This window comes from Gymnoscopelus braueri (assembly GCF_963280865.1).
Source record: "Gymnoscopelus braueri genome assembly, chromosome: 7".
Lineage (NCBI taxonomy): Eukaryota > Metazoa > Chordata > Actinopteri > Myctophiformes > Myctophidae > Gymnoscopelus > Gymnoscopelus braueri.
In genome coordinates, this window is record NC_137608.1 from 44,545,380 (window position 1) to 44,561,100 (window position 15,721).

General features: G+C 41.1%; 1 protein-coding gene across 1 annotated transcript; it reads right to left on the reverse strand.

Moving 5' to 3' along the window:
- Window positions 1-1,210: 1,210 nt before the first annotated feature.
- LOC308088452 (uncharacterized protein) lies at window positions 1,211-11,797 on the reverse strand (the record flags this gene model as incomplete). The annotated part of the gene is made up of 6 exons (XM_080432909.1): window positions 11,650-11,797; window positions 10,232-10,297; window positions 7,744-7,866; window positions 5,739-5,813; window positions 5,435-5,521; window positions 1,211-1,453 (listed from the first exon to the last, which is right to left on the reverse strand). Exons 1-6 carry the CDS (start codon window positions 11,707-11,709, stop codon window positions 1,211-1,213), a joined length of 654 nt encoding a protein of 217 aa, XP_080289035.1. The 5' UTR covers window positions 11,710-11,797.
- Window positions 11,798-15,721: the final 3,924 nt, after the last annotated feature.

The following is a 15,721-nucleotide window of genomic DNA, read 5'->3' on the forward strand; positions in this document are numbered from 1 at the left end:
CCGGTCAACTATATGGGGTTTAAGTGGTTAAATAAGAGCTGTAAAAGGTATATAGCACAAATATAGCACATGTGTGCCCTCTGCTGCTCATTAGAGGATATAATCGTTGCTGTCCGGCAGGAACCAGCTAACTTTAGCTTTTTTCCCCCCATAAATCAGTGCTATTGAACACCCTTTACGTCTGTGTGTTGGTAAAAAAAATATTGAACCAATTAAAGGTATTAAAAAGTGCTTCTGCCAAAACCAGCTAACTCCATTGGATCCTCAAACTTTCTGCTAAACCAGCTAACTCCAGCAAAGGGGGGTGGAGTTAGCTGGTTTTGCTGACTCCAGATTCCCCCCCCTTTTGACCTCCACACGAGGAGGTGTGGAGGTCCTCACAGGTCTTCTCTGTGCCTTTGATGCCATCCTGGCTAAATTAAGCCAGGATGGGTGTTATATCCAGGCTTAACCCCTAATTCTGCTTTCGTGAAATAGGCCCCAGGCCTTCCAGCCACGGAGGGCATCTTCTGTTCTTTTAAGTCTCAATCTCCACTCAAGTTAGGGCTTGAGGAGCCAGTGTGTGGCAGGATGCTGCCCACGTGCTGTGCCTATGGTCAGGCAAGAGTGCAGTCGTCGTAGCGTTGAGCACGGGTGCAGATACGACCGTCAGTAGAGGAAGAACGCCGAGACGTGGTCGTAGTGGGGGTCAGGTCTGGAGGACCCGAGCTGTACATCCTTATACTGTTCTAGTCGGAGAGAGAGAGACGAGCTGCATTCGGCTATGGAAGGCCAGGGAGCGTTGTAGCCTTCCAGGTGGTCACTGAAGAGCCTCCTATCCATACAGGCACTTGGGGCATCTTCTTGGAGGAGGGGGTCACACACAACGTTTATATACGTTGCGTGTTGACAGTAACGTGATACTCGTGTTCTTCCGAAATACACATGTTGTTCAACACAGAAGTTGTGTCCTTCTTGGGAAGAATGAAGTCATGCACTTGTGCATTGCTCATGGCTTAGATTACACATATTCTGCAAGTGTTGTGTTTATTGTGTGTGTGTGTGTGTGTGTGTGTGTGTGTGTGTGTGTGTGTGTGTGTGTGTGCGTGTGTGCGTGCGTGCGTGCGTGCGTGTGTGTGTTGCCTTCACCCCTCCTCATCCTCCTCACCTCACCCACCAGAAGTGAATGGTGAAGAAGATGATCAAGATGAAGGGAGCCAGTGATAGCAATTCATAATCCTCCCCGAAATAGTAAAAAAAATCTCCCGAGGATGAGGGAGAACAGCAAACCGAAGGCGTAAAACTTAAGATAAGGGTCCCACTCTCGGTTCTCTTCATCCACTGCATCTGATTCCCATTCATTCATCTCCTCCTCCTCCTCGTTGAGTCGTAGACGTATGGGCCTTATCACCAACCTCTCTCCGCCACGCCCCATTTTGTGACCATATATGGAGCTGACTGATTTTTTTTGCACCTGATGACGACACATTGAGGTTAGATAACACACTCCATATTTGGGCAGAGCTGCATTAGGAACTCCTTATATGTTTATGGCTGAGTCGAGTGTGTCCCTTAACCCATTTAGACCTGAGGCTGATTCTAAAAACGCCTTCTAAATCCTGACCTAAGTTTTCTGAAAAACTTAATCAAATATGTATTCAAAAATTAAAAAAATATATATGTTGCTATATAGGCTACTATACATATATACATAGCAACAGCAACCCCAATAGGGGTTCCGGCCCAAATGTATCGATCATTGTTTTTTGCCATATTAAGGCCCATTCACACACTAGTATAACGAGTATAGAAATATAGTTAAAAAAATCGTTCCAAGTCAAGTGGATGGCAGAGTTCACACACCACATCTATAACAAATACAATGGTGAACGATATAGTTATAGTGTTCAGTGTGAATGGCCCTTTATATTATACAATATGCAGTACACAGAATATATCATTAGCCTACAATATCACTGCATAATTCTATTTACTTTTTTTTTTTTTATAAACTGAACCATCATTGATTTATCATACTTTGCATGCTTTACATAATTCCCCTATCTCATAGGACTGTTAATATTCTCTAAGTAAAACTAAACTGCAGTCAACTTTCCACCTCACTTAGTTTCACTCCTGCATTAGGTCATTACAATTTTCTCTTCTGCTGCACTGTGAGTCACAACCACAACCACTACCCAGTGCTGGAAAGTAACTAAATACGTGTACTCAAACTACTCAAGTACAGTAGGCCTACTTTAGTGCAATTTTGAGGTTCAATACTACTCCACTACATCTCAGAGGCAACTATTGTACTTTTTATTCCACCACAATTGTTTGAAAACTGTAGTTACTGCATGGTTATTTTGTTTTGGTGGCAGAGAGCAGAGTCACAGACCAGTGAGTATTGTGAGATGCATGCAGATGTAAAAATAAAATGCGTGAGAGGTTTTAAGCCAATTTGAATATGATTAGAAGATTTTATGATTAATAATTGTATTATTATAACCTAAATCTGCTAAGTAACTAGTAACTAAAGCTGTAAAATGAAATGATTGGAGTAAAAAGTTAAATATTTGCCTCTGAGATGTAGAAGAGCATAAAGTAGCAAGAAATGGAAATACTCAATGAATTAATACTTAATTAATACTTTAGTAAATGTACTTAGATACTTTACACCACTGCAAAACCTAGAAGAGTGGGTTCCATGGGGTCCCTCGCAAAGTAACCATTAAGTTCAGTTTAATCACTGATCTACAAGCTCACAACGGCCTTTAATAAATAAATAATAATAATCCTGAAAAACATTGTGTGTGTGTGTGTGTGGGGGGGGGGGGTTAAACATTTTAACAACACAAATCTTGTATGGGGGTCTTTGGACTGGGATGCTATTTGGGACAATGTAGCTGGTGCATCAAAAAATCCAAATCATCAGTATATATGTCACAGGGAAAATGGCATTCCAGGGAAATTGACAGGGGAGCGCTTGTTTTATAGGCACGGGGTGGTGCTGCGAGGCGGGGCTTTGATGCGAGGACGACGACCACAACAACAACATACTAACCAGGAAGCTACGCTAGGGAAACGCTGAAAATAAAATGGATAATATGAGAGAAATACTCAAGTAAAGTACGAATACCTCAAAATTGTACTTGAGTAAATCTACTTTGTTACTTGCACCACTAGTACAAGCCTCAGTGGCGCACTTCGATAATCATTGGACTCCCCACCCACTACCACTGGGAGCCGGGGTTTGACTCCAGCTTGGGACATTACTTTTTCAAACAACCGCGGACTACTTTTTTTTCGCTGATAAAGTATAGTTTTGGACCATGACGGAAGGCGCTCCGACTTAGCAGACCTTGAGGCAGAGGAGTCGCGCCCGAGCGCCTCCAGGCGCGAGTGCCCGCGACGACCTGCCGATGGTCTGCTAGTCGACTTAAGCGCCGTCCGAGTTATGTACCGATAGGCACAGAATCGTAAATGATGTTGTGTGGGGACTGCGTTTGCCCCAAGTGCCACTCACTGCACTAACATAGCCCGCCAGGCCCGCCCCCTGGAGAGTGTGTGTGTGTGTGTGTGTGTGTGTGTGTGTGTGTGTGTATGTGTGTACACGCGCGCGTGTGCGCATGCGTGTGTGCGTGCTGGTTTGTGCATGCGTGCGTGTGTGGTGTGGGGCTCATGTCTGGCTTGCATTGCCCTCTAGCGTTGATTCTACAGAATTGCATGAGGGGCATGAAAACAAGCGTACCCCTTTCAATTTCCCTGGAATGCCATTTTCCCTGTAACATATACATCTTAAAGGAAGAGTTCACCCAAAAAAATGACTTATTTTCTATCAATTGCACACCCATGAAGCCTTGAATCCATGGATTTATTTTTGTTTTTGTGGCATTCCTAAGCCAATAATTTGATTCCCGTCTCCTACTGGCTAATGTATCCGGTAGGAGACACAAAGTAGATTATTTGTGTCTCCTACCGGATACACACCCGGTCATCAAATTATTGGCTTAGGAATGCCACAAAAACAAAAATAAATCCATGAATTCAAGGCTTCATGGGGTGTGCAATTGATAGAAAATAAGTCATTTTTTGGGTGAACTCCTCCTTTAAGTTTTGTCACAGAGCATATGTAACTCCCAGAATCAGGCACCGAATGGGATTGGCACCTGACCCGTATTGCACAATGTGTTGGGGACTTTAACAGACTTAATGGGAGTACACCTGCCAATGGACCCATTTCTACATCTTTTGAATGATGACTCTAAACTGTCTCAAAATCTGGCTGGCAGGATTTACAGCAGCCAAAAAGATTATAGTCCAACGCTGGAAACCTCCACATTACTTATCCAAAACACACTGGCTAAGGAGCTTCTTGGACATTGCCTATCTAGAATTGTCGTCGGCCAGGATTAACCATGCTCAACAAAGCACAATTTCACTGTGGACAAACCTGATATCAGATCTGAAAGATCTACTGACTTGAGGCTGTGGATGATATTGCATAATATTCACACAACACATGTGGAAGGAGGGCGGGTGGGAAGGGATTGGGGGATGAAGAGTGGGAAAAGGGAGAAGGGTGGGGGATACTGAGTTCAATTATGATGGTTCTGTACTTGAAACGCATACATGTGACTGAATACAATTGTATGCTCAGTCCTGCTCAGTAAAGTGTGTAGTTGAATACAATTGTATGTTACACATATTATGTGTAACATACAAAGGTTGCTTATTAAGGTTGTTCCTAAAAGTGTTCTGGGTGAAAATGTTGAAAACCTTTTTGGGGATAGTGTTGATATTGTTAATAAGTAAATTAGAGTGCTCTAGATGGATGCAATCAGAAAATCGGAGCATTTCTAATGCTTAAAAAACATAAAATAGACACTAAGTTTGCCAAAACTGTCAAAAGTTCACGTTTTCACATAGCCGCCATCTTGGAAATATGCAAATTAGGGTTCCAGACACACCCAATCATAATGATAAGCATTCCAATGTGTTTGCAATGGTCAAAAAACATGAAATAGACACCAAGTTTGTATAGCTCATCTGGTTCAAAAGTTACAGCCAAAACCGTTTTACATGGCGGCCATTTTGGATTTGGCCGCTATGGCGACCCCAAAGGTCGCCCACTCGGGCGCCCTAGCTAAATCATTAGAGCATGCCCTGGGCTACATCTGGGCCAAATTTGGTGCATTTAAGACTGATTAGCGCAAAAATATCCCTAAGGCCCGGGACTATTGCTGAAATATTGTCCATATAGGTGATTATGCTAATAAAAGCTAATTACGCTAATTCTGAAAATTGCTCAACATATCCAAGTTAGCATCCGGCAGTTTCTACATGCTGGGGACCCATACTCAACATTTCTAACATAAAACCTTGGTGTACTCAACATTTCCGGGTTCACAATGGGGCTCTATGGGCTGGCAAGTAGACTATAATGACAACCTACACTCTGCTGCAAGGGGGTCAGTGCAGCTTGGCTGGCTTCACTGAGCGGCATCATGCCCTCATATAGACTTTTGACATGCTCAATGGTCTGTGGAATAACAAAAGGAAAATATTTCAACTTTTATTCACCAAATCCTTAAGCTACAACAATACACTGAGGCACAATCAAAGTTGTGCTTATTGTTTTGTATTTTCATTTTCAAACACATAAAAGTCATAGATCTCATATCCTTCTGAAGACCAATGGTCCGGTCCATTCAATGTTTGATTTGTTTTTCATTTCAAAAGGTAATAGCAGTTTGTACCTGGTGTCGTGTTGCAAGCACTCTCATGAGTAGCACAGACCAGATGACACTGATCAGGGCCATTATGACTGTGAACTGCGCGCGCACACACACACACACACACACACACACACACACACACACACACACACACACACACACACACACACACACACACACACACACACACACACACACACACACACACACACACACATACACACACACGTCATGTTTACAAACAAATAATAAATAACTGTCAAGGTCACAGGCACAGCCTAGAATAGATAAATGATAATAATAGAATAGACGATAGAAACTCATATGGATTGACTAGACTTGCCAGCCAGTCTCTAAACGCTTCCCTCAACTAGAGATTGGTGAGAATCATATTGAGATTTGAGACGTATCAGGATATGTGTAGGTGTGTTAGCTGAGGTTTTCTCCGCTGTTTCAGCAACTACGTAGTCTTGCGTAGCCAGACAACTACTCCACAATCTCCGAATGCTATATAGAGCGTCGCAGTTCCCGTCCACTTCCTGTTTTTTTTGGTGCCGGAAGAAAAAACTCAATGCATTTTTCCATTGACATTTCCAAAAATATTTATATCTATTAATTTAAGCCTCGAATCAAGCCATCACGAGATGACATGAATCATGACCATAAAACGTTTTTTTCTGTGATTTTTTTTTATTTTATATTTAATTATATGATATACTATATTTAATAAATACCCTTTGTTTTGCCGTTTTCAACAAAAAAAAATCACAGAATCAAACGTTTATGGTCATGATTCATGTCATGTCATGATGGCTTGATTCGAGGCTTAAATTAATAGATATAAATATTTTTGGAAATGTCAATGGAAAAATGCATTGAGTTTTTTCTTCCGGCACCAAAAAAAACAGGAAGTGGGCGGGAACTGCGACGCTCTATAGAGTCTGGAACTACACAAATCCGAGACAGGAAGCTGTCATCTGTTCGTCATTTCCGTTCACGAAAATATATCTTAACATACTTTCATTTCCATTTGTGCTAAGCAGCAAAGCTATATGCTTAGATGATTTGGATTTATATTCGGATACATTTACGCGACTGTAAAGACGAAACGGAAGTGGGGCGGAGGCGTCACATCCGCTTCATCGCTTGATTATTTTCAGAGCTTCCGTGCTCCAGACTGTATGACGGAAGCTTTTGAAAATCGTGGGAGGCAACAGCCTGGCTCGCGAGACTAGCCACTACATAGAGTACCAGAAGTGCTGACGACACTCCCACTACCCCTGGGTCACGGAGGTATTTTGTCTATTGAAAATCCCATAGGGAAATCTTAGATTGCATCATATAAGAACTGTGTTCAAAAAATAAACAAATCAGCCCTGCGATTCTGTCAGGTATATTGACTCTCGGTGTCGTTTATTGCGAACGCAGCGGAAGTGCAAGTGGAGCTTACTATGAAACCGTGCTCGGCTTGTGTGTGTCTCTGTGTGTGTTCAACGCTCTCATTGGCTGCATGCACCCATGTGACTCACATGCGTGCACTGCCTGTAAGCAGCCACCCGAGTGCGCCAGAGTGCAGGAATTTAGACAATGCTCTGATCTGCCTGCAACACACACACACACACACACACACACACACACACACACACACACACACACACAGTCAATGTTCTCTCCCCATCACGGGGAAATAACACGGATTACAAGTCTGTAAATACACAATATTTTCGAGCTGCGTTCGCTTCCCGCGTTCGCGCGTCTTACTTGTGATATTGAGTCTGTGCTTGGAGAAAATCTAGTGGATAAATGTAGTACCTTTTCACCTTCATATCCGTGTGAGTAAAATCGCAGGGCTCATTTGTTTATTTGTGGAACACAGTTCTTATATGACGCGATCTAAGATGACCCTATGGTATTTTCAATGGAAAACACAAGTCCGTGACCCAGTGATGTCAGACTTCGGTTCTCTATTGAATATAGATCGTCTGGCAACGCCAAAAGAGAGAAAGGTTATGTTTGTCACACTCACTAATACAAGAGCCCATTTCTTCTCTTTGCAGACACCATACAGGCCGAGGATGGACAACAGCAGGGCTATGACGCCCAGGGCGTAGAAAAATGCTATCCCAATGATAATTTCGACCTCATCCATCTGGGGGAGAGAGATGGAATTTAATAACTTAACACTCGCTCACTCAGTGAAGTGAAAGCAATGCAATGTGGACTGTGTTCTCTCGTTTGTAGGTAAATAAATCCAGGTCTGTTGTAGGTAGGGTCACACAGTAAAATCTTTAGTGTTACTTGGACTCCGCAGAGTGTACAACTGGGAATGCAATGGATTGCATTTGAACACTCTTTGGTGTTAAAGCAATATTAAAGGGCAAGACCACTTTGTTGAGGTTTGGGTTGTGTAGTTACTTTGCCATGATGTAACCCCAAAGGTGGGCAAGAAATGAAAAATAGTTGCTCCATTGATTAGAAATTGATCATTCAAAATGTGCTCCTCATTGACTTACATTGTATGGTGAAACATCTCTCAAAGTCACTCTTTTAGCCTGTTAACAAACACAAACAAAGCTGATTCTGCCCAAATAGAACATCTTTGGGGGTTTTTTTATATAAAAATGCTATTTTATTAGGAAGAAATCCCGGATTGGATCCGCAGATCCGGATCTTCAAATAGTAAAATCAACAGGAAGTTGATTTTTTTTAAAAATCAAAAACAGTATGGGTTGTTTTATGTTCTATAGCAGAATCAGTTTTGTTTGTGTTTGTTAACACATCGGGTGCCGAACACGGTCTGCACCGTGTTTTCACAGAGTAGCGCATTGGTGCCGAACACGGTCTGAACCGTGTTTGGTGTCTTTTCGTTTTTTCCGTTTTTTTCCACACGGGAGGGGCTGGAGCAGCTCTGGGATCACCCGTGGTGATTCTGAGAAGGAAGGGCCAGATGGATCATCGTGTCAAAAAACATGGCGCTCATCCGCTTCTGTTCTATCTCCTTCTCTAAAACCCCTATAACTCCAAAACTTTTTACGCTGGGGAAAACGACTCATTTTGTATGCACGATCGCTCCGCCATTGTTACTCGCGTAAGAGATGTTATCGTTCCAGGCGTTAGTCAAGACCATCGGGCAAAATGGAGGCATGCTTTTTTTTCACATGGAGTGCACGTCACGGAGTCTACAGCTTAAACAGCGCTGCGCAGCTCAACGGTGAGATTTCTCGCACCGAACGTAATCTTTTATTATAAAATGCTGGCACCCAATGTGTTAAGAGGCAAAAAGAGTGACTTTGAGAGATGTTTCACAATACAATTTAAGTTAATGAGGAGCACATTTTGAATGATCAATTTCTAATCAATGGAGCACCTATTTTTGAAATTTCTTGCCCACCTTTGGAGTAACATCATGGCAAGGTAACCACACAACCCAAACCTCTACCAAAGTGTTCTTGCCCTTTAAGGATTTTACTATGAGGTCAGAGGTTGGTCAAGGGATGGAGAGAAGCAGAACCATCCAGTTGAGGTGCAGTTAACCAGTTCCACTTTTATGTAAAAAATAATAATCTTGCAGCAGTTTCTTGAGAAACCCATAGAAACATAAGGAAGTGAAAGTTCTTTTTTTTTGTTGACCTGCCTTTTTGAGAAAAGAAATAAGGAACAACGTGCCATGTGCGACAGAGTTCTGTTTCCACTATCACTATCAGCACCAGGTCAAATGTGTAGACCATGGGGGTCTTCAACGTTTTCAGGCCAAGGACCCCTTAGCTGAGAGAGAGATGAAGCAGGGACCCCCTACTCTATATTGTATAAAATTGTGTTTCAGATTAAAGTATTTTTTTTACTTAGTCTGCTATTTTTTTCCCTCTACACCTATAGCCTCTTTGCCAAAAATAGCCGATCTACAAGCTAAGCTATAGTAATAATGATAAACTTTATTTGTATAGTACCTTTCATGTCATCAAATGCAGCCCAAAGTGCTTTAAAGGACGACTTCACCCATGTTCATCCTATCTTTATATAATTGGTCCTCACTAATGCTCATTATAATATGGTACAATTTTTTTCCATTCACGCTGTGTCTCAGAGGAGGGCTGTGGACAGTTCAGAGACAGTGACATCATCGATGAGGAATCCAAGCTAATAGAAACTGCAGGCTTTCTATTCCTGTTAAGTTAGCATGCCATAATAGAAGCCATTGTTCTCGCGCTAATAAACTTTTTTTTTTTTTTTCTTCTCTGAAAACATTAATCTGCCTAACGATGATGTCACTGGTAGGCGGGTTTCTGAAATGTCCACAGTCCTCCATATGAGACACAGGCAGAGTACTTGATTCTTATTTTCATTTTTTTTACAATTTTATCATGAACATTAGTGAGGACCAATTATATAGGTAGGTTGGGTGGGTGAAGCCATCCTTTAAACCAGATGTAAAAACATTAAGATCAAAAACATGATCAAGAACAATAGAAAAGGTGGTGAGATCAAGTTAAAACAATACAAGAAAATAGAGTTACCCTTCCACCACCGTGGTGGATTCCATGTGTAAACAGAGTGTATGCCAACCACAAAACACTGATGACCTGCAACAACAATAACAACAACAACAACAACAACAACAACAACAACAACAACAACAACAACAACAACAACAACATCATAAACAGTTTGGTTTTAGGTATCTGGTGGTCTTATCCATACTGTAGTGACTTATGAGCAAGCAAGGCATATTACTCTAATAATGGGATTTGAACCTTTGACCTTGCTGATGGCAGGGTTCAATTTGTAAAAACAAACAAACAAGAACAAACCAAACACAGAACCAAAGAAAAAACAGAGGGCCGGGGCATTTTCTTAATCACTTATGCCCTATATACTGTGTAGGCTACTTTGTTGTACGACAAATAGCGAAAGGATCTGATCAGAGTCAATTCTGGTCTAGTTTACAAAGTCTAGAGGGTTTAAAGCGCTTAATTACATTCTTAAATTGTAATCGCTAGATCCCACAACGCTGTGGGGACATGACATTTTAATGTTGTTTAACAAATAGATTTAAAAGTCCCACATTAATAATATCCACCATGAAAGATGGAATAGGTTGTCTCAACAAAAATAAACAAAATACACCCTATTCAAAGCTATTTTGGGGCGTTACTATTCAGGTTTTACTTATTGGTATGCAGTGGTGTAAAGTAACTATACACATTTACTTAAATATTCTACTTAAGTACAATTTCAAGATACTTTAACTTTACTTGAGTAGGCCTATTACCATTACTTTTTATCCTTGTACTACATGTCAGAGGAAAATGTTACTCCACTACATGTATTTGTCAGCTTTAGTTAGTTATTTAGCAGATTTTGATTATTAATAATGAATCCAATTATTAATCAAAAACGACAAGACAAGTGTCATGCGTCATGTGAGCTTGTAGATCAGCTATTTTCAAATAGCTGTCCAAAGAGTACTTTTACTTTTGCTACTTTAGGTATCGATGCTAATACTTTTGTGCTACTTTTTGTACTTTTGTACTTGTGACTTAAAGGGATAGTTCACCCAAAAAAGTACTTATTTTCTATCAATTACACACGCCATGAAGCCTTGAATTCATGGAGATTTGTTTTTGTCACATTCCTAAGCCAATAATTTGATGACCGGTGGAAAGATGCTAATGTCTCCGGTAATCAAATTATTGGCTTAGGAATGCAACAAAAACATCTCCATCTCCATGAATTCAAGTCTCCATAATGGTGTGTAATTGATAGGAAAAAAAATATTTTGGGGGAGAACTACTCTTTTAAGTAAGAATTTGAATACAGGAATTTTCCTTTTTACCCTTGTAAGTATTTTGTGGTAGCCTATTGCTTTTAATTAAGTAAAAAGTACTTCCTCCACCACTGCTGGTGCACAACAAACTACAGAAAGACCACTTACCCCGATTAAACCTGTGAAGAAAATAAACCCTCTTTTCAGACAGGTGTTCACTTTCCCCATGATTTTCTTTTTTTTCACGCTCAGGAACAACAGTAAATTGTGAATATGAAAATGTAATGCTCAGGAACAGCCTCTACTCCCTGGTGTACCCAGCACCATTCTTTATATCTGAGACTGTTAGCAAAGGAGGGAGGGACGAGGCTTGTCTGGTGTATAAAGAGGGAAGGAACCAGCAGGGGTAGAATAAGTACTGGAAAAGAGAACAAAGTGGGGGCTCGCAACTCACTTTTTCAATGCTCCAAGGTTTATTAACAAACAGCATAATAGTATACATATAGTTTCAACCCTTTCAGTCTTTTTCTTTTCTCTTTTTGAATAATATACTTGAAAAAGTCCGAAAGGGTCGAAACGTCGTATACTATCAGCTGTTTGTTGTCTCCGCCAGGCCGAAAGGCATGGCGAGAGAGTATGTTTTGCCCCCTGTCCGTCCGTCCGTCCGTCCGTCCGTCCGTCCGTCCGTCCGTGTGTCCGTCATTCTGTCTGTGGACAGCTAATCTCCTGCACCGTTGGCTTGCTTGCAGTGAAACTGTGCACACACACTCCCTGGATGCCACAGCAGATCCTCTGCCCCACATTTTTCACATGGGCCTTTTATAGCGCCACCAGGAGGCCGATTTGTGCAAAACATATTTTTTGACAGTACTCCTACAGATTTTGTCCAAAAATCCCACAAATCTGTAGTATCTCTATAGTCATTAAACAAAACGAGTCTTTCAGATTTTTCATTTTTCATCCTGACTGGCTAAAAATGGCTTCCAAAGTTGGCAGGAATGCTCCGTTTTGAAAAAAAATCCTCAAATCATGAACACAGCATGCAATTTCCTTGAAATTTTGTACGCATATTTCCACTATGCCGAGGAAGAAATGCCACTTGAACATTTTTCAAATCAGCCTCATGGTGGCGCTATAACAGGCCAATTCGTGTTTTTACCTATAACTGCACCGATCTGTGTAAAACTTTGTAAGCGCACTCCCTAGAGGTCAAGGAAAAACCTTTGCCCTGCATTTTTCACATCTGCCTTTTATAGCGCCACCAGGAGGCCGACTTATGTAAAACATTTTTTTTTATATTACTCCTTCCGATTTTATCCAAATTTCACGCAAATCGGTACACAGGATCTCTATAGTCACGTGATCAAGACGGATGTGTTTGATTTTTCATATTCCATCCTGATTGGCTAAGATTGACATCTAAAGTTTGCAGTAGTGACTTGTTTTCAACAAAATGCCGCAAATCATGAACGCAGCATCCGATTGCGGTCAAACTTTGCACCCACATTCACACTATGTTGAGGAGAAAATGCCACCCTTTTAACATTGGCCTGTTATAGCGCCACCAGCAGGTCTAATTTAGCAAAACATTATTTTTTTAACAAAATGCCTCAAATCATGAATGCAGTGTCCGATTGCCGGGCAAGGCCTAAGAAGAAATGGCACCCTTTTCACATTGGCCTATTATAGCACCACTAGGAGGCCACAATAACCTACCTGACCAGGCGGAGACCTGTGCTCCGAGGAGCACTTTTTCTAGTTAATAAATCAGTTGCGAGCCCCCACTTTGTTCTCTTATATTACTGTTTTGCAGTTAAGGCTCAGCACCAAGGAACGGAGGATGTGCGTTATTAGTTTTATTGTGGAATAAGCACTAACATTTTTTACCTAAGTAAAAGTATCAATACCGCAATGTAAAAACGTCCGGTAATCAAATTTTACTTGAGTAAAAAGTACAACAGTATTGGCATCAAAACATAAATACATAATTAAGTACCAAAATAAAAGCACTTGGTATGCAGAATGTCCCGTTTCACAAGTTATAATATGTCTAAAATGTATAAAAAGCATTTTAAAAATAGCATATCTACAAGCTCAAAACGCGCCGAATCGCGAGCGTGTGGCCGCGGCGTTTCAATTCCCTCATGATGTGGAGCTGCCTGCACACCTGGAGTTCATCTACTCGTCAAGCCCAGCATTTAGAAGCCCTGGTTCTTCACTCCAGCCTTTGCCAGTTCATTTGCCAATGGGTATTGACTGTGCATCAGCTCCTCAGTTTAGATGGCTACTTTTGTTTGTTTCAAACATTTTTTCTAACGCCTTGTCTCCCTGTGCCTCAGATTACACACGGTAAACAATCCATGCCAGCCCGACTGCCTTGCTTTTTTTTTCATTCTGAGTTTTTGGATCTGGGTTGAATTAAAGACTGATTGAAATTTCTATCTGGTTTGAGTTCTGCTTTTGGGTCCAAAATACAACGCTGTCACATGCTGGTGTGGTGAGAACCCAAACACAGACAGCCAGGCAAAGTTGGTGTTCAAAAACCATTATTGGGTATTTTAATACAGGACACTGGAGAAAATTAGACCAGGGAACAAACATAGAAATACAAGACCTAGACACTACAATCAATGAGAGAAAAGTCTGTGTCTGTGACTTTGACATACAGTATGCAAATCAGAAAATGCATGTCAAATGGGGCAATGCATTATCCGCCCAATTCTCTGTTAGTAATGGGGTACGCCAAGGGGGGATTTTGTCCCCTGTCTTATTCAACGTCTATATGAATGATCTATCAGTTGAACTAAATATGTGCAACACGGGATGTATGGTAGGAAACACTATTATCAATCACCTGATGTATGCTGATGACCTGGTTGTACTAATTCCGTACAGTGGAGGATTACAACAGCTACTGAAAATTTGCTCTAAGTATGGCACTGATCATGACATTATATATAATGCAAAAAAAAGTAGTGTCATGATTGTGAGGAGTAAGGATGACAAGAAATTGGCTTTTCCAGCCTTTTCCTTAAGTAACAGTCCTCTTTCATTGTGTCAGGAAATTAAGTATCTGGGCCACATCTTTACTGATAACCTACAAGATGATAGAGATATCTCTAGGCAGTGCCGCATACTCTATGCCCAGGCCAATATGCTGCTTCGAAGGTTCAGCATGTGTTCTGATCCTGTTAAATGTGCTCTATTTAAAGCATTCTGCACTCCCATGTATACAGCCTTCTTGTGGAGCTCATACAAGAAGGGTAGTATGCGGAGGCTCAAGGTAGCATACAATGATGCCTTGAGGATTCTACTTAAGGTCCCCAGATGGCATAGTGCCAGTCACTTATTTGTGACAAGTGGTATACACACCTGTGAGGCTCTTTTAAGGCACTCTATGTATGGGTTCATGTCTCGCCTGGATGAGTCCAGGAATAGTATTATTGAGGATTTAGTCAATCCTGGGAAAAGTTGTCTCCGGTACTCATCCAGACTACGGAATCACTGGAGAAATAGTCTTTATGTGTGATTTGTATGTAATAGTATGTCCCTGTATATTTTATGTGTTACTATCTATTTTTTTTTTTTTTACTTTCTTAATCTGTTTGTTTTTATCTGTATGAACAATGGACCCCCTGTGTGTCTGGAATAAAGTTTGAATTGAATTGAATTGACAAACGCTCACTTAACAAATCGACTCTGAGTCTGAGCATAATTGTAGTCCTAGGTTTTCAGAAGGTGGCATAATTGTTTCCTTTTCCAGTTCAGTCCCAGAGCTTTGTTTGATTGGCTTGGTAGTGTCCTTGGTCTGCCTCTGCCCCGGTCTCTTCCCATCTGGACAGGTGGACAGTCTACTCCGAGTCTCTCCCAGGTAACAGAGTTTCTTGAAGGGATAGTTCACCCCCAAATTGAACTTTTTTTCTATTGATTAGTGACCCCATGGAGACTTGAATTCATGGATTTTTGTTTTTGTGACAGTGAATCTCATACATTTTTTCTCCTCAGCTGTCCCGGCTACAAAGAACACAACAGGTAAACACAGATCCAAGAATACAGATTATGGTTTCAATTAAAGCAAGAAGTAATACTTACTTGTGTACTGTTTACTCTTTACTGTCTTGTCTTGTATTACAAGTCTTGTAGCCTATGACAGGAGCAGAAATGTGCGGAAGGTAGTTTTGCATGCATGTGTGGTACTGTTTTTGCTTCAATATTAATGTACACATTGTTTGTGCTAATA